The 19,722-nt window shown below is 39.0% G+C and overlaps 1 protein-coding gene across 1 annotated transcript in view; it reads left to right on the top strand.

Annotated features, from left to right (window-relative positions):
- The window catches only part of ATG10 (autophagy related 10), a 111,709-nt gene that overhangs the window by 17,110 nt on the left and 74,877 nt on the right, over positions 1–19,722 (top strand). Inside the window, exon 3 of the mRNA XM_035099694.2 lies at positions 1,707–1,826. Coding sequence (XP_034955585.1) covers positions 1,707–1,826 — 120 coding nt within the window. The remainder of the gene's footprint in view (positions 1–1,706; positions 1,827–19,722) is intronic.

Below are 19,722 nucleotides of genomic sequence, written 5' to 3'. Positions count from 1 at the left end.
GCAAAGGCATCGGAGCGAAGTCCCGGCTCCGATGCCTTTGCGGAGGCCGGGGAGCACTTTCGTGACTGCAGCCCAGTCACGGAAACGCTCCCCGGCCTCCGCAAACGCATCGGAGCGAAGCCCAGCCTCCCCGAAGGTATCCGACGCTCCGATGCCTTTGGGGAGGTTTGGCCTTTGCTCCGATGTCTTCGGGGAGGCCGGGCCTTCGCTGCGGGCCTCCAGGAGGCATCGGAGCGAAGGCCCGGCCTCCCCGAAGGCATCGGACGCTCAGTAGACCTCCGGCACCTCGGTTTACTAACTTCCGGGTTAGGATAGTTCGTAAACCGAAAGTTCGTAAACCGAGGTGTTCGTAAACCGAGGTACCACTGTAAATACAACATTATACTTTGTAGGCTATGGTAGATAGTAAGTATAGTAATAGCAAAAGGTTTTTTGTAATTATTCTATTTTTAACAACCTTAATTGTATGTTAAATCAAGTGTATGCCAGACGCGTCCCACCCGTGACATTTCATTGTCCCACCCGTGACAGCATTTTTTCCTTAATTTTGTATCATTAAATTTCTTAACCTGGATTTCTGATTGCATAGTTGTAACCAATAAACATTGATTTAAACAAATATGCTGAGTTTATAATTGATTCACCTCCCAACTCACAGAGTTTTTCCATAAATCAAACTTATCTCAAGCCCCATGTCCTTTTTTTGTCCCACCCGTGACAATACTTTAACATTTAATAAAATTGTCAAAAATATCCATAAAAATAATAAAAAATTAGTAAAATGTTCAGTATCTTATTAAGAACATAGTTCAAATTTTGGTTGTTAATTTTTATGTATATTTACATTCTTACACATGTGTGAATACCAAAAAACATGGTCCAAGTGTCCCACCCGTGACAATGGAATGGCCCAGATGGAGGGCACTAGGAGAAGGGGACGACAGAGGACAAGATGGTTGGACAGTGTTCTCAAAGCTACGAACATGAGTTTGACCAAACTGCGGGAGGCAGTGCAAGACAGGAGTGCCTGGCGTGCTATAGTCCATGGGGTCACGAAGAGTCGGACACGACTAAACGACTAAACAACAACAACACAACAACAAATAATAACCCCTAGTAAGGAATACTGGCAACTTAAGATGATAGAATTTGCAGAAGCAGCAGGTTTAACATAGAATAAGAGGGCAAGAAGAATCTTTATTCAAAGACGAGTGGAATTTTTTTACTGAATAGAAAACAATTGTGTACAATTGAAAACACTGGTAGTGTTTAGATAAATGCAACAGTATGGTAAATATTTGAAGGTTGTAAAATGGAGAAACGAATAGATTTGCTATAGTAAAATATGCAGGAATGGTAGTAAGTAAAATGAACCATGAAAGGGGAAGGAGAGAAGTCAATTGTTACATGGTATTATGTAAAGCGTTTATTTTGAGATGTATAAACTGAAAAATTAATAGCATATTTTTTAAAAGACAACAACAGCACCACAATACCTGGTGGAAAGTATTGTGCAGGACACCATTTGCAAGTAAAAAAGACACAAAATAGAGTAGTGAAGAATAATTGTGAATTCTGCTGAACATTTTTAGCCATATCTGTTAAGAAATATATATCAGTTACTGAGGCCTAAATGTTTCGTTTTTTTTTTAATTGCTGAGGTTTCTGGTGAAAAGATAGCAATGCCATTTATTTTCTCAACACAGGACTCTGTTGATGATGGCTATATGACTAAAACACACTTTCAAGTGAAAGGTGGAAGTGTCGCAGCAGACATAGAGGATATGGCTAGTGAGCGTGATGAAATAACATTCGCACATATTGGGGTAAGTACAACGTACAAAATTAGACAGTAAGTACCTATGTTATTGAAAACATTTTGATATTTTGCTGTTGAGCTCTGTGACAGTTCAGCAACTGCGTTATCAGCAAGTTGCATAATCTTCATTGAAGTATATTTGCACTTTGAAGAGAGTCTAGAACTACCGTAGTTACACAAAAAGAGATATACACACATTGGAAGGGTTGCTGTTTATATCTGATACCAAAGTCAGGTCCGCGGGTAGTTCTGAAAAGTGAGTTGCTTCTGTTCTGATTCTTGGTAGTCCTGTGTACTTGTGCTTAGAGTTAAGCGTAACCTGCAGCTTTGTGCTAACCTGCACAATTCAAGTAGATGTTGATTCTCAAGAAGGAAGGACAGTAGCAGCCTGAGGGGTGGGGTAGAGCTTAGAGCTGCCCCCTTGACTGGTCTTGCCACTCCCCTCCACCCCAGCCCCATTAAAGTAAGCTGCAGTGACACTCAGGGTGGATTTGATTTAATAAGTTAACTGTTTATATTTGGACAACTTTTCTGCTGTACTTTGTTGGAAGGAGAAAAATAATCATTAGTAACAATTTAAACAATTTATTTAACTAAAACAATAACATTATAGCATATGTATCCATGTTTGTTAACTGATGTGGTTAAATGATTTTATTTTTATTTTTTAAATAACAGACTGAGTTTTACCACACCTGAAAAACTTAAAACAAACTGTTATTTCCTGATGAATAGCCTTTGGACTATATTGTAACTTAAATAGAAAACTACCGGTATCTTTAGAAAGATTTTTCCTCCCAAAGCATTTTTTTTAAAAAAATCTGATTTAAAAAAATTAATCGATTTAAATTTAAAAAATCCGATTTCTTCTTCTTCTTTTAATCATTGATTTTTATCCACCCTGGTTACACTGGTGTTAGGAGGGTGGCTCTGCAGCTCCACAATGCTGCACAGGCTGCTACAAGTACACTGTCCTTTCAGCAACAGGAGGAAAGTGAGTAGCATAGCAGTATGACTGAGGCTATCCACTGTTTTGCCTATTGCGCAGCTGATGCCTTTGCACCAAAATGAAAAACTTGCACTCAGCGTAAAGAAATCTAGATCTCAAAATCATATTGATTTCATTTCTTGCACATCAATGAATTTTTAAAATCCAAAGCACAGTGTGCTACACACAAATCAGGAGCAAACAAGGTACTGCAAGTCAAAACAAAATAAAAAAATTCCTTCCAAGTATCTGAAGAACTGTGCATGCACACGAAAGCTCATACCAATGACAAACTTTGTTGGTCTCTAAGGTGCTACTGGAAGGAATTTTTTTTATTTTGTTTCGACTACGTATGTCAGACCAACACGGCTACCTACCTATAAGGTACTGCAAGGTAACTCATGCGATTTTAGCCAAACTGTGCTACAGTGAAGCTGAGCAAGGCTTGGGCTACTCAAAGAAAGCTACCCTGCAACTAAAGAGAATGAGTTTATAATTCTAAAACAAAATTGTTCTTTTTTTGGACATTATAGGGAATAAATTGGAAAAGAAACTGGTTGAGCAGCCAAGTACCGGTGATTGCTAAAACTTACAGGGCTGATCACACTAAGAAGGATCATTGTACTACTAAACCTAAATAACTTCAAAAATTAGGATATTAATTAGGAGCAGCCTGGAGGGAAAATTTAGGAAATTAAAGTCCGTGCAATCGGCACGAAGGATGCTGAGGAATACCTTATTAGAGAAACTGAATTTATGCATAGCCCTGTAACAAAGAAGGAAAAAGGCAAGGAAGAAACTTGATATGGCTGCTTGACAGGGTAGAAGACTATATTCACACTACATAGGGATTCTCTATTTAATGGGAATTCAATCTAATAGTTTCTAATAGAACAAAACATAAATTTTTGGCAGACAAGTTGAAATATTAAGGATGCATTTGAAAAGCAAATGTAATTCACTAAGACAGAAGAAAATCTAAAGTTCTCAGGTACATCACTGGTGCATTACTGTAGTCACTGAAATTAAAATAAATATTGCATCAGAAGTGAAATAACATTAATTGGATTAGTTTTTATGCTAATGAAGGAGCTCCATAAAATGGTGGGCTGTGTGAAGGATATGACCTATGCAAAGTTTTTCACAGTTCATTTTCTTAGGGCCAGACTATATGTAAATTTCCTGATTCTTCTTCTTCTTCTTCTTCTTCTTCTTCTTCTTCTTCTTCTTCTTCTTCTTCTTCTTCTTCCTCTTCCTCTTCCTCTTCCTCTTCCTCTTCTTCTAGCAGCAATGTTGTACTGGGGCTGTAGTGTATGTGTGTGGGGGGGGGCAGGTTTTAACTTTTCCTTTGTATGCCATTTCTCCAATTCAAATGTTCCCTGTCATACTGCTGTTAGCCACAGAGCTGGAAAAGGCAAATACTTTGATTTGAGGTTGTTTTTTTTTTTAAGCTGCATCCAGTTTTTAGCTCTCCATTTTTATTTATTTACTAGTTGGCCCTGCCACGTGTTGCGGTGACTTAGTTTGTTAAATGGAGCCTCAGAGTCCCACTTCAGACTCCCCTCACCTTCAGAGTCCCCCTGCTTTTCGTGTGTTATGTTTACATAGGCGCATCCCTGTGTCTCCCCCCCTGTCCCAACCTATGACCTATTTGGCCCCCCATCCCCCACCCAGGCAGGCCCCTACCTCCACTTGGCCTAGTCTGGAAAGTGGCCTAGTCTGCAAAGCCGAGGCGAGATACTGTGGAGAGGGCAGGTTTCATCCCTTTGTCTCCCCCTACCCTGTTCTGACCCATTACCTATCCCTGCCCCCTATTCGCCCCCCCCCCGGCAGGCCCCTACCTCCACTTGGCCTAGTCTGGAAAGCGGCCTAGTCTGCTGCAGCCTATTCAGTCTGCTGGGCAATGTTGGGCCTTGTTGCTGCAAAAGGCCTGTTTTCAGTTGGTTGCTGTGGAATTCTGTGGTGTCATTTGGTGGCATGGCTTAGAGGCAGCAGCGTGCGATCTGTTTCTATTGGATGCTATTGGAGTCTTCAGACCTTCTGCTGGTGATGTATAATTTGGGCGCCACTTTTTTGTGTTTAATCATTATTTTAGGTGTGAAAGGTGTGGGTTTTTTGGGGGGGGAAATTATGCCAGATCCCTCCCTGATGGGCATGGAACGTTGTGGCCAAATTTGTTGGAATTCAGTTCAGTGGTTACGGAGGAAGGGTGTTACATCCACGCACGCAGTTGGAATATATATATATATATATATATATATATATATATATATATATATATATATAAAATTCTACTTATTGTTTTGGATTTTATTGCTGTAATTTAAAGATTGTAACCTACCATCTCAGTATTTCTGGGTATCTCTCTCTGGAAATACTTAAATATGTGTATTGTGCTACCTCTTCGCAGTAGCAGTTTGGGGAGCAGTATGCAGGAAATAGATTTCTCATACCTTTTATCCCTGCCATGTGCCTCTGCTCTATCCCTGCCACCTGTGACCTGCATAACTGGTCCTCAAAATGTTTTTCACTTGTGCACGTAAGAACACGTAAAAAAATAACAAGACCCTTGATGGACCCCAAAGTCCTGAATCCTGATGTCACAGTTGCCAACACGTGCTTATGGGAAGCCCACAAGAAGGACCTGAGTGGAGCAGCACTCTCTGTAATTGTGATTCCCAGCAACTGATATTCAGAGGCAAACTGACTTTATTATGATTGTTATTTGACAGTGGAGGTGGAACATAGCTGTCTTGGCCAGGAACCATGGATAACCCCATCCTCCATGAATTCATGTGATCCTCTTTTATATGCTTCCATCGTGCCCCCCCCCTTACTCTACTCTTTTTCTAAACTAAAAAGTGCCACATATTGTACGGCAGCCCTTGGTCATTTTGGTTGCTCTTTTCTGAACCTTTTCCAGCTCTACAATAACCTTTTGGACAGAAATGACATAGCCATTGTAATCTGTTCTTTGGTAACTTCCAGATTGGAGTTATTTTTAGTACCTACTCTATTTGTGTGTGTGCTTGTAAGTTATTTTAAACAGTTTTTTAATGTCTTTAATGTATTTTTAATTGTTGTAACCTACCCTGAGACCTTAGGGAGAAGAGTGGGTAATAAATTATTTTATTCTTACTATTTTTTTAAATAATAATACTGTAACAACAACAACAACAACAACAACAACAACAACAAAATATTAATAATAATTGTACCCTACCCATCTGACTGAATTGCCATGCTAGCCATGAGTGCTGGTTTGCATGTGATGCTAAGCAGCTACTCAGTGATTTGTTTTTTGCCTGTGGAAAAGTGGCAGTGAAGTGAGTAAGATTGAGTAGCAGGCACTAGCATGGTAATCCATGGTTTATTTCAGACAAGACTTATCATTCCCTGTGAATGAAACCACTGTGTTGTAGGTTGAGGTAGTTATTGTTAATTTTGCAAAGAGAAAAATGTGACAATAGTTTTCAAGATAATAAATCACATTGCTTTCTGGCTTTTTACTTTGTTAAAGCTTGGTAGCCCAACTAGTGCATGCTAATAAAGTAAATGTGTTAAATATGAGCCTGACCTCTCTCTGTATTTCAGACAGATCAGAGATCCCCTAACATAGATGTTAATAATGAAAACATTGTTTTCATTTGTTTGACTAACATTATTCAGAAAATGTGATTACTGCTAAATAGTGAGACATAAGCAAATCATCCTAAACTGTTGGCTATATAATTACTAAAATGAAGCAAAGTTTACTTTAACTCGTACCATTCCTTGTTGAACATCAAATTTTAGAATATTTTTATTTGAAGAACAAAACAAAATATGTACCAAACTCATATTGTTTGCTCTGGGAGATATTCCCACCCATCTATATCTCATATATATAGATGGGATAGGAAAATTGCTTTTCTAGAGAAAGCTGTGCCATGGATAACTTTCTTGATATTTGTGAAATTTTTACTGATTTCTCCCTCTGTAGCTAATTACTAGGATTTCTTTTTAAAAGCTTTGGTTTATTGATTGCATTTACTAATCAGTTAGAAAGAGGTTGAATCCTATGGCTGTAGTCACATATCATGCTAAATTATAGTTAAATATCAACTATGGTTTAATGAGAACAAGCAGCATGTTGTTGCATGCTCCTCAAAAAATCATAGAATAGAATCATAGAAGTTGGAAAGGACCCTGGTTTGCTTCTCCCCCACCTGGCCATGTCGTGCCAAGAGCAACAACTCACAAGCCTTGCCTTGCTGTGTTGTCTGAGCCTGGCTCATGATTTGTTCTCTCCCCCCCCACCCAAATAAAACACAAGCCCAGATTTGGAAGGACAACTCTTGTGGTTGGTTGCTTGTGTCATGGCCAGGTACTTCCTACTGCTTTGCATTAGATCGTATTTCACTACTAACCATGTTTTAATGTGACCATGCTTATGTGTTAGTAATAGGTTTAGCATTTTACAAAGCCCAAAATGAGTGCAGTCCTTCTCCAAATAATTTATCACCCGTAGGATGAAGGCAGTGATGATTTCCTGTAAAATTCTGAGGATTTACTTAGTTTTACTGTAACTTGATCTATCTATATGTGTTCTGCATGCTTTGCTGCTTGTGGCTACTGCAGATGGCATGACTCAATGTGGAATACGTTCTGAGGATACAAAGATATCGGCTGGATGAATCAACTGGCAAGTTGTGGGTGCTGAACATGATCTCTTCATTTGAAAGCGAAACACCAGCCTGCTTAAATTTGTGTACTTCCAGTAAAGGACATCATTTTACACATCTATGTAGGCACAAATTGCTGCATCTTAAATATCTATGTAGGCACAGATTTCTGTATAGTCACAAGTACTGTCCATGTGAAAAATCTGGGACTTAGGCCATTTTGCCCATCAAATTCATTGTGACAGAAATATTGTTTTGCATACATCATTCCAGATGAAAATATTCCAATTCTTAGGGTTTATTAAATCTTTTCTCCTAAACAAATCAGTGGATTGGGAATTAAAAACCAAACCATTCTCATTTTTTGTGTCGAAATAAATAGCATGAACAAAAATGTAAATATTTGCAAAACCAAAGTATTTGCTACAGGGCAAAAAACTTGAAGTAAAAACTTAACAAACATTACTTAAGAAAAAAAATGTAAACAAATTTAATGAAACCCAGCATTCAGTAGGAATGTCAAACTGGTCCCAAGGAAAAATAATTGTATTCTAGAACTAAACCAGGAATTAACTGTTGGTTTTGTCAGAAACCCAAGGCAAGGATCAAGCCAAAAATCTAGACAGACCAGCTTTCTCATCTCAAAAAAAGCATCTAGTAGCCTATAGGAAGTATACCAGCAGGATACAAGCACAACAGCATTATCCCTGCGTCGCTCCCTAGCAACTGGTATAAATTATAGTATAATCAAAATAGTAGTTGGAGAAATAAATTGCACTATGGATTGCAGGTCATATTTTTGAACATTAATTAGAATTTGTAGCTTGTACCAGCCTTGATGCCATTTCCTTTAGGTGATCATTCCATATGTTTAACTCATTCAGAAATGTCCTGTAGGCCATGGCTAGGTCTCCTACCTCCTGTTTTAAATATCTCCTGGCCCTTTTACCAGGATTGGGTGAGGAAGGGAATATATTCAGGTTGCCTAGAAATCAGCATGTGGTGCTTCTTCGTGTCTGTTAAAATAGATAAGGGGGCAGGAGAATAAAAGGCTAAAGGCTCAACTTGCATTACTGGAACAATGGTGGATAAGATGTGTAGAGTCCCGGTTATCTGTCCTCCCACAGTCCCCCACCCCTTGGGTTCTTGTTGGCATCTGTCTGTCTCAAGAGACAATGTAGTGTGAAATCAAATTGGTGCATTAGCAACAGCGAAGTAACCTCTCCAGGATGCAAGTCTGGGTGGTGTGTACAAAGGTCCTGGGCTGCCCAGATGACAAGACTCCCCTCTTGGCCTCTCTGATGTGATCCAAAGGAAAGCAGAGCAATACACTTGCCACCAGCTTGGCTGCAAGAGTTGCTAGAAGGAGGTGTACAAGGTACCAAACAACTGCCTTAGGGACTCCACTCTAGATTTTAGTTGAGATATTTTCCCAGGTTGACAAGCGGCATTTGCCTCTCACTTTCCTCTGCAACACATGCAGAAATGGCCTTCTTGGCTGTTGGATCAAAGTATATCTGCTCAATCCACTGGAGCCTGCTTTGCATGCAACAGGGATTTGAGACCCATTGGCTACCCTCACTTGGTTTATTCAGCCAGTCAAAGCCGATTTCTTAGTTCATCACTAATTACCTTGTGCAGAACTCCCTCCCACAGTCAATCCCTCACTTGCATTAAAAACAGAAAAAAATATCATTCATGATTTCAGGAGGTGGACACTAATTGTTTTCACCATAGGTTTTCAGCAGAAATATTCAAGTGCAGTTTGTTCTAGTTTCTTAGATCTCCCCAGCCTTTTTTTGTGTCCTAAAATGGAACCTTTTAACTGTTGGGGCAGCATCTATGTCAAGATGGATACAAGCGGCTTTATCCACAGATTATACCCAATGAGACATTGAGCTGTCCTCCTTCCAGTCTGATATCTAAAAGCCCTCTGATGACTCAGAACAACTCAACCAATGGACCATGACCAAATGCAATGGTGGTGGAAAAGAGAGATTTATTTGTTGTTATCACCGCAGAATAACCTCTAAAACGGGGGTTCTCAAACTTTTTAAACAGGGGGCCAGTTCACTATCCCTCAGACACTGTTGGGGGCCAGACTATTGTTTGAAAAAAATATGAACAAATTCCAATGGACACTTCACATATTTTTTTCTTTAATTTTGTTTGCCCCCCCCCCCCGAGAGTGGGGCCTTAAGCTATAGCTTATATGTAAATCCAGCACTGATGAGGTGTGTTGTGCCTTGCTGTGATGCACCTGTGGGCTGAAACTAAGAAAAAGCGATTTGAGCAAGTGGGTGTGAAGAGAGGTCAGAAGCACCTGTGGCGATGCTGAGAATGATGAGAAGGGGATTAACGGAGACGGCTGGCAAAAGAAGGAAATGCTCAGATGGCAACAAAAGTTCAGTGAGGCGCCTCCGACCGAGTTCTTGAAATGCAAAGGCGGCCCTTGGCATGTATATCATGCATGTAAATCTTTCCCTGTTCCGGGCAGCGGGATGTTTGGGGAGGGGAGAGGGGGGCGATGGAGGGAGGCGGGCTGCGAGAGGAGGGCCATAGGCCTGTTAGACAGCGATGGGTTCAGCAATTGCCGGGTGGGCTGGGTTCAGGACCCTGGCAGGCCGGATCCGGCCCGTGGGCTGTAGTTTGAGGACCCCTGCTCTAAAATGTACTCTAGCCTGTGTTCAAGTCTTCCACCATTGTTGAGATAGTTGTCCACCTTGCCATTTCATTACTGTCAACTCCTTGGGCCACAAGGCAAGGAGAAGGAATTGTATCAGAAGGGTCCTTTCCCCATTCCGGAGGCCAATCAGAATATAAACAGGATTGAGTGTCATGGAAATTCCCAGGAGAGCCATTAGAAGACCACTTGGATCCATCAGTCTTCTGGGGCAGGAAATGAAATAGGTTTACATTCCCACCTCATCCAACCAGTTCTCTGTGATAACACTCTGGATCAGTACTAGACCACTCAGCAATTGCACTTGCTAAGACTTGAAATATTCTTTTGCCTTCTGGTTCAGCACTGTCCAGATGAATAATACATCCCATTAATCTACAGAAATATCCCAGAAATAAACAAAGATAAATAAACTAATTGCAGAGTTTTTAACAACTGTAGGAACAAACCAAATGATCTCGTAACCATGATCATCCTCCTGTTAAGATGCTTATGTAGAGTGGTTCTGTTTTTTAAAAATCTGCCATTATGGCATGTAGAGCTGTCAATTATTTACAAAAGAATGTTCACACTGAGCAAATTAAAAACAGCTCTAATTCAATTTTTTTGTGTCAGCTCAGTTTGAGTCACAGGGATAGAAGACAAGGTGTAATCCCAACAGCAAACCTCCCTTGATCACCTTAGTAAATATGTTTCATTCTTTGTATAGAACAAGTATCACTCAGTCGGAGTGTAAATGAAGGAAATTTTCACAGTACTTGTACATTGAAAGCCCAATAATTTTCTGCTAACAGTAAGGTGTTTCTGATCTCTTGGGTTTGGCATAGAGCAAGTTAATGCAGAAATATAGCGGCTGTAATTTAGTGAGTGTTCAGTATTATTTCTCATGGCATCTAAAATGCTTACAGTGTGAAAAATGAACAGTGAACTCAATGGGTGCTTTGTCATTGGCTTTTGTCTGTGACCTTCATAAAACCTAGTCTCAGTAAAGATCACCATTCTGATCTCCTGTTATTTAATGACAGGCCTGTCCTACTCTGCTGTGTTCAGTAAAAATCCTCAAACTCTACGTAGACTTACATAAGAGTGGGTTCAGGAAACAATCCTACCTAATTAGCTTTTGCTTAAGGAAGGAAGAAATGCTCCACTGTGTATCTGTTGTGTAGCATACAATTTTGTTGCATATTTTTGAAACCGTGAAATTGGATGTATTATTATTTATTTTGTTTATCAAATGTCTCAGATTGACTTTAAATCCATAAAATACAACAAAGCTTAATAACATGTAAAAATAAATACACCCCAAAATGCAACAACCTTCAGATTTTATGAGAGTGAAATGAAAAATATGACTGTGGCTAGTAACAGGTAGTACAGGCATAGTGTGTGATCATTTTAAATAAATTTATTTATTTCACAAAATTTATATACTGCTTGATTGTAAAACAAAAACCCTTAAAGGGGTTTATAAAAATAATTTTAAGAGTGTAATGAATTTTAATTTTTAATTTTTTGTACAAGGACTAGTCATTAAACTCCAGTACAATTCTAATCAAATACCTGTAAATAACTTAAGCAATGCAATTCTTTCATTTTTTAGCAGGGTCTGGGTCTGGGAGCTACTTGGGAGTAGTTCGAAATAACCACATTGCATAATTTCTTCGTTATACCAGGTTAGCACAGGATGGCTAATACAGGATTGCACAGAATTTGAAGTTAAGATATATTTTTGTAGAAGAACTTCAATATAAGAGGCCTTAAGCACGTGGTTTAGGAGCTCAGGAAAGCTTGTAAAAATATTTATAACAACATTTTAATAGCCTACTTCATTTCCAGATGAGGTTAAGTGTTCGTTCATCATTCTCTTAAACTATATGTTATTTCTTCCATGTTACAATTTTCTTCCATTTCATTGAGGTTATTGTAGTTTTCTAATTACTTCAAACCTGGATAATATACTTTAGGATTCAGCAGTACATGCAAAAAAATGTTGATAAAAATCTCTTAACGTTTTAATAATGCTTTTATTGAGATTTGGAAGATGTAACAAGAGTGCTTTCCAAATACATAAAATAAAATTGGCACAGTAATGTCAGATGTCATAAGCATAGGATTAATGTTCAAATACAAACAACAGTAACACTATACTCAATGTTTTTCTCTTTACTAACACCAGGATTTTTCTATATTTAACTGAGCAACAGGAAAATTTGGAATGATTATGTACATGGCATACTTGTAATGTGTTCTCTATATCATTCAGAAAAAGAAGCCTCTGTTATTTCTCAGATACTTAGGTTCCCTTTTCAAGAAGAAAATTGTCTGTAGCGCCCCTGGATAGTGATCCTACAGGCACAGTAAGTCCAGTTTCTGCTGTATGCCCTGTGTTATCCTTGATATTTTAATAATCTATAGGATAACCAAAGGCTCTTCACCTTTCGTGATAAAAGCCTGCTCCTGCTCAGTAATCTGAACACCCATGCTTGCTTTTGCTGCAGCCATGTCTGCTTTTGGCTGCTGAGTTCTGAATTGACTTTGGGCCAATCTCCACCATCTCAAAAACTGCCTTGCTTTGGACTTACCGGTACTTCTTCATTATTTTCAGATGAACTATTTGATGTTATTGTGGATCAGAGCAAATTTTGATTTTTGCGTGGCTAAAATCCAACTGCCTACTAGCTGGCAGTAAAGAGGTAGGGTTTCAGAATTGATTGTGTATCACACAATTTCCCGGGCTGTGGGTGTTTGCCATTTCATGGTTTTGGGGTTATCCCATTTTCTTCAGCCTCTTAACTCCTCCTCTGTGCCCTTCAGCCAATCTCAACCCTCCTTGCTTCATTTCTTTTTAGTTGTTGCTGTGATTGATTTCTGTCCTTTCTGTGCAGAAACACAGGCTAGATTTCCCTCTGTTCATTTGTAAGATTCCTAATAGTTCTAAGGGCATTTAGTTTGGTGTTTGCTTGTGATGCTGATCAGTGAAATGCATTGTTAGCCAGAAGTAGAAATGAAGTTTAGTTGAAGGATTGTAGCAATCTAATGATGTCCTGAAATACATGAAAAAGAGAAGCAAGCAAAGCAATACATTTTCCTGATTTCCACTGGAAGCAGTAGTAGCGTCAATGGGTTTTGTGGGCTGCATACGAAGGGTCCATGGGCAGTTATTTAAAACGAGTAACATGATTCTAGATACGAAATAGAAGTAGGCAGAACTTGTGGTTCTTGTTCAATGATATGAAAAAACAATGAAAAAACTCAAGAGATTGGAACCTCAGAGTGCTTCAGCAGAGAAAATGGCTTTAGAAAATGTGCATTTTCAGCTGTGATGTGGACAAGCCCTTTGCTTATTTCCTACCTTCATGATACCATCTCCCTTCATCCCAATAGTTATGATCATGACACAGTTTAAGAACTGATTACAATGCAATACACTAGACCAATTTGAAGGAAATTCCACTCACACTAGTGAAAAAGTGGCACTTTAAGAATGAAAATATTTCTGTCTAGATATCATAGTTATGCGATAGAATTCATCCATAAATGTCTTTCGCAGATGGTTTTCTAACATGTATTATCCGCTAGTGTAAGAAGTTTAAGCATTCCACTTGATGACTTTCCCCTAAGCTGAGTCTGCAAACTGATTTCTAGCTTTTGGTGAAAGAGGAGATTTGAGTTCGTGTCTGCTGTCCCTTCTGCTACCTCAGTCCCTTCCACCCCTTTTGTGTCACTGACTATTCCCACCAGTGGGAAAATGTGTGTGCAAAGGATAATGAGAGAAAGGAGTTTAGAAGTCAAATGGTATAACAAATAGGTTGTTGAACTTAATTCAAGGAGTCAGATTCAGGACCCTGTTTGGCCAATTGGTTCTCAACTTCATTTCTTCATCTGTAAAATTTTAATTACAAATACCTGGCATACTAACATTAGTTTACCAACTATATCAGGCATGTCAAACCTGCAGCCCTCCAGATGTTTTGGTCTACAACTCCCATGATCCCTAGCTAGCAGGACCAGTGGTTGGAGAAGATGGGAATTGTAGTCCAAAACATCTGGAGGGCTGCAGGTTTGACATGCCTGAACTATATAAAGGCAATGTGTGGCTTGTGTCTCTTCATGGAGAGCTTCTGGTGTGTGCATAGGGACAGAGCAGGCGCATAGCTTTTTTTAACAGCTCTCTCCGTTAGCCTTTCTGTATTGGGATGGGTAGCCTCAGGGAGCCAATATTTAGAGCAAGGATGAAGACCTGTGGCCTTGCAAATGTTGTTGGACTCTCCATGTTTATGCAAGATATGAATAAAATGTCAAACACAGAATGAATAGTAGAAGTGACGCTAATGTTTCTCACTCTCAAAGGGGTCGTAATAGTAACATCTGGGAGACTTCGTGGGGAGGGGAGTATGTGGCTCAATTTTGGCCGTAAGTATTTTGTAATTGTCATGCCTAAGGGGTAGAATAATTGGCCCTCTAGATGTTGTTGAACTTCAGCTCCCATCAGCCCAACAAGTATGTTTTAGAGCTATAGTTGCTGCCTGAGACAAACTTTCTCTTCCACTCACTATTTGACAAATAGTCATTAGTCCATCTGTGTTCAATGTTTTGGGTACAGCTAGGAGTTGGAAAGGCAGCAGATCCAGGAACAAGACCAGGTCATTTGGGACTTTGAAACCAGGGCAAAATTCAGACGAGAATTTCATAACACCTCCCTGCTCCCAATGAAAGCCCCATATGGCAGCAAAAAAGGTGAAAGGAATAATAAACTTTCTATTTTGTTGGTTTCTGTTTTCGTTGAAATAACGCAAAGCCATGTGCTTGTTTAGTATTATGTCTGAGAAAATAAGATAAAAAGACCAAGATCTTTATTGTGATAGGAAGACTAACCTATAGCTACCAAAAGGCTGACAGGATGCAAAATGGGGAGAGCAACAGCTTTAGTGTCAAAGGAAAAAACACATTTATGCCAAAATGTCTTGCCACTTAGAAGGTAATATACACAAGCTTTATAACTATGTAGTGATATTTTGTAATGTGTAGTTAACTTTCCATTCTGTTATAATTTGCCAGTGAAAATTTGTTTGCCAGACAACTGATCTATCAGATAAACTGTCAGGGGAATGCAAACTTCAAAAGAAGACACATTAAATTGCTTAGAAATAGTCAGAAAGCTTTAACAGCTCTCTTGGCTGTTGCACAATGGGATGCAGAAATCGCAATAATGTTCTTCTTCCATCTGGTGCCTTCAAACGTGTTGCATTCATTATTCCAAGCTTGTGTGTTCATATGTGGCTGGTCAGTATTTTCTTAGGAAATCCTTTGATACGGTAGTAATAGCCTTTTAAAAACAGGATTGTGGTTATTTCATGAAATTCCTGTTGGAAAGAGGATGATGGGCTAGCTAGATGAATCTTTAGTCTGTTACAGCAGGGCTCTTATACTAATATTCACAGGCACAAGACAGTGATAAACTAATAATCAGAATCTGCAAGAGCTTTGGAATTCAATGTCTGACCATATAAATCTTGGACTGTGTCTCATGCATCCATTTTGTTCTGAACAGGTCTTAGGTGACTTGGTGGGTCTTTATCCTAGAATAAAAACCTGTAGAAAGGATACTTTCAAGTACATTTGGAACTTGTCCTGATGATGGTCCTGCACTCCTTTCCTTGTCTACTCCAATGTCACAGTCAAGAAGTGTCAGAGCTGCCAACGACTTGGCTGCTTTGATGTCACAGAGCCACCTGAGGCCAGCTTTAGGCTTCAGAAGCTTCAACAAAAGCATTCATAAGTCTAAACATCATACAGAAGCCATTTAAGGCGGGTGGGGCATGATTAGGGATGATGTTGAATGAGTTTGTTACTCAAAAGTGCTTTTGCATATTAAGTTTTGGATTGTTCCTAAGTATCGGAAGGACTCGAAATTTTTTGCTACTTATTAAGATAAAATCTGATTTAAGTTCTTTAATATAAGTAGCAAGTGGGTTATGGGGTAGGCAGAATTAAATACTCTGATGCTTCTCACTCCTTCCCCCAAATGAAATTCTCTTTTTGTTCTGATGTTCCTCTTGTGTTTCTGCATTCATTTATGCCCCCCCTTCCATTTAAAAATAAATGGTTTGTGGAAAGTGAAGACTAAATTATCTAGGACCCAATTTAGTCTTATGGATAATTAGGGAGGTTTAGAAAACCCTAGCTCTGTACCTGATGGACTGGAAATGCTGCGAGGGAGCTTTAGTGCTACACAAGTAGCGTATAGTCCTTTATGAAGGAAATGCTTTTAAAAAACCTCTCTTAAAATTACTTTGCACTAGCACTATGCGGCACTTAAACTATAATGTGTTGGCTAATTTTTATGATAGAGGGATTCTACAGGCATTTAAATGTTAAATTTGTAGCTTAACTTTAGGTCTGCATTTTTTAAATTACTGGTTCATTGAGAAAATCTGGTATTGAGCTCAATTTTAATGATAACATGCTTGATTAGATGACCTAGTCTCTGAGAATAATTAGATTAAAATAATAAGAAATAAAGCTGGATAATAGTTATCTGATACAGAAGGTATTTTTCTATCTGTCTAATTTACCCAATAACCTAAATTCTTTGTATGTACAATTTTCAGATTATATTATGATAAATATTGGGGTGTATATTTATATACTGTAATGCAATGTTTCTCAACATTTTTTGGGCCACGGCACACTTGTTCCGTGAAAAAAATCACGAGGCACACCACCATTAAAAAAGTTAAAAAATTTAACTCTGTGCCGCCCTATATTATAATTATGACTGTAAGAAACACTTGCCAAATATTGCTTTCCGGCGGGTCAGTGCTGTGTATTGGCGGCCGGCAGGCACGTGACAATGCAAATCGCCCTTCTCGTCGCCGCACGTCGCGGCACACCAGCCAGCGTCTCGCGGCACACTAGTGTGCCGCGGAACAGTGGTTGAGAAACGCTGCTGTAATGTTGCATTTTGCTTTCACTAGGCATAACTGTCATAATTGGTTGGACTGCAAATTGACTGACTGATTCATTGAAATGTTTAACTTCTTAAAAAAATTTTTTGGGGAAATGTTAAAGGCAGGTGCTAAAAACAGTTATCTGTTGCAAAGACCTATTAGTGCATTTGTTACCTTAAAATAAATGTGTCTCTATTAGCAGCTTCCTGTTTAAATATTCTATTTTTTCAATGGTGCTCTGGCACAGAAAAGTGAAATTTAATAGCATATGTAAGATATTTCGCAGAATAACCAGGCAGTGCTGTATACATTTATCTGTTTGTTTTGACATCTCTGCTTCTTGCAGACAATACAAAGGTACATTATTGGACATGAAGTTGATTCATATCTGAAAGGCCTTGTTGGTCTAACAATTTGCCTATGTGAAAGTAAATTTAACAGCCCCTGGAGCTGTGCATTGCAAAAATGGTTGGTAGTAGCAGACATGCTGTGTTTCAGGAAACATGTCTGCCATTTACAGATCAACATGTCACACAGTGTTTTTTTTCTGGGGATACTCAAGGGTACACAGTACTGGCACCTTAAAAAAAAAGTTGCAAGAGTGGCACTTACTGTAACAACTTCATGGTGTGTACCGGCACCTTTTTTCTTTTTCTTTTTTTTAAAAAGCACTGATGTCACCTAATCCCTAATACACAGACTACAAGTTTGAAAAATTGTGGAATATATACGTATTAAAAAATATTTTTGCCCACTTTTCTGCATAAATGCTAGTCCAAAGCCGTTTATAAGCAAAGCAAAAGATAAAAATGATAAAAAATATTTAAAAACAACATTTAAATTAACACTTAACATAAAAAATACAGAACCAGAGAGATCATAGACAAGTCAAACCATCACCTTCCTAACAAGCCTCTTGCCTGAAAGGCCTGTTGAAAAAGTCAATCTTTAGAGCCTTCTTAGAAGCCCACAGTGTAGAGATTTGGTGTATGTCCAACAGAAGAATGTGGAGCTACCACGGAGAAGGACCTCTCATTTAATCCTCCATAAAAAGAGCCCTTCAGGATCAGACCAAGGTCCATCTAGTCCAGCACTGAGTTCCAGTGGCCAGTCAGAACCAAGTGCCTATGGGAAATCTGCAAGCAGGACCTGAGTGCAACCAGTGCTCTCCTCAATTTGAATTTCCAGCCATTGGTCTTCAGAGGGGGTCCAAAGCACCCTTATACAAACCTGTAGAGTGAGCACACTAGGACATACACCTTATTGACATATGGGGTGGGCAAAGCAGGAGAGCTTCCAGAGCAGGTGATATTAATCTGCGGGCAGGATAGTATCAAGGTGGTTCAGTAAATAGCTGGGACTCAGACTGTTTAGCTGGGGCACTGCTCCAAAACTTCTCAACATTCAATATTTGTGTCTCTCTGTGTGTTTTTTAAACAAAACAGTACATAACTTTCATTTGCATTAATTGTTTTAACACAGTTGAAAACAGTTTTGTAGACAATTTTATAGTCAAAGTTATTTGCTATGGCAAAAATGTGCAAGAAAAGTAAAGAAGAAATAAGCAAATAAAAAGGGCACTTCTCTTTTGATGGTGCTAATTTATAGAAAACCAGCTAGTACCCTTCAGTTTCTTCACTGTCTTTGTAAATTAGATAACTACATGTGTAATATTTCTTTCTGTGTAAGTAGGTAAGTCGTAGTTAAATCCCTAGATATTGGGAGGAATGTAGAAAGCCTTCACAGCCCATCCCTCTAAAAATAGTTTAGAAAACTGTTTTCATAATCGAAGTTGACATCGGCTCTGGCATATTCACAGCTTTTAGGCAGCAACAATACTAACTCAGAAAATGATGTTTCTTATCTTTATGCAGTGCTTAAGCAATTCAACAAAATTCTGTTCACTTAGTTCAGAATTCTGTTCACCTAGTTATCCAAAATATTTTAATAGGCAATTAAAAACTGTGTGTGTGTGTGGGAGGGAAGAGATCCATGTGTGTCTGTGGTCTGCATGTGTGTGGTGAGTGCACACATGTACTCTGTGGGCATGCAAGAGACAGTTTGGCATGGCCACATTGCATATTTTCCTTGGTACCATGGAATACTCCCTATTGTTAATAGACAAGTGCAGCATCATTGAGTGTATGGAGAATCAATTTGTGTTACTGCCACAAATAGCACCAGCATGAGATAGCACTGACTTCCCATGGTAAGCAAGTTGTGGGGCATGGACAAGCAGTAATGGCTCTTTCTAACTTTGTGCTATGCTACACCCCCCCCCCACAGACATCTTGTGCTATGCCATGCACCCAACAGTGACCATATTATGATTGGTGCCATTTAAAATTCTTTATAACTCAATAAGCCCTGTAGCCAAATCCAGCATAAAGAATAAGGGGCACCCAAGTCTACTGAAATAAATAGATTTTAAGCATGCTGAATTCTGTATTGTATTGAGCCGTTAGTGTAATATTCATTGTTTGCTAATTTCTCGTGCACAAACAAATCTTTTCAAAATTGACTAGAATCCAAAAAACAAAAACAAAAAACCCTTGCAGCTATTTCCATGCACTTCAAGGGGCTTTGGTTTTTTAAAAAGCAGTTTGCTAGGCCATGTG

This window comes from Zootoca vivipara, chromosome 11, assembly GCF_963506605.1.
Source record: "Zootoca vivipara chromosome 11, rZooViv1.1, whole genome shotgun sequence".
Classification (NCBI taxonomy): Eukaryota; Metazoa; Chordata; class Lepidosauria; order Squamata; family Lacertidae; genus Zootoca; species Zootoca vivipara.
The sequence above is the reverse complement of the archived record's forward strand: the minus strand, read 5'-3'. Positions and strand labels throughout refer to the sequence as shown.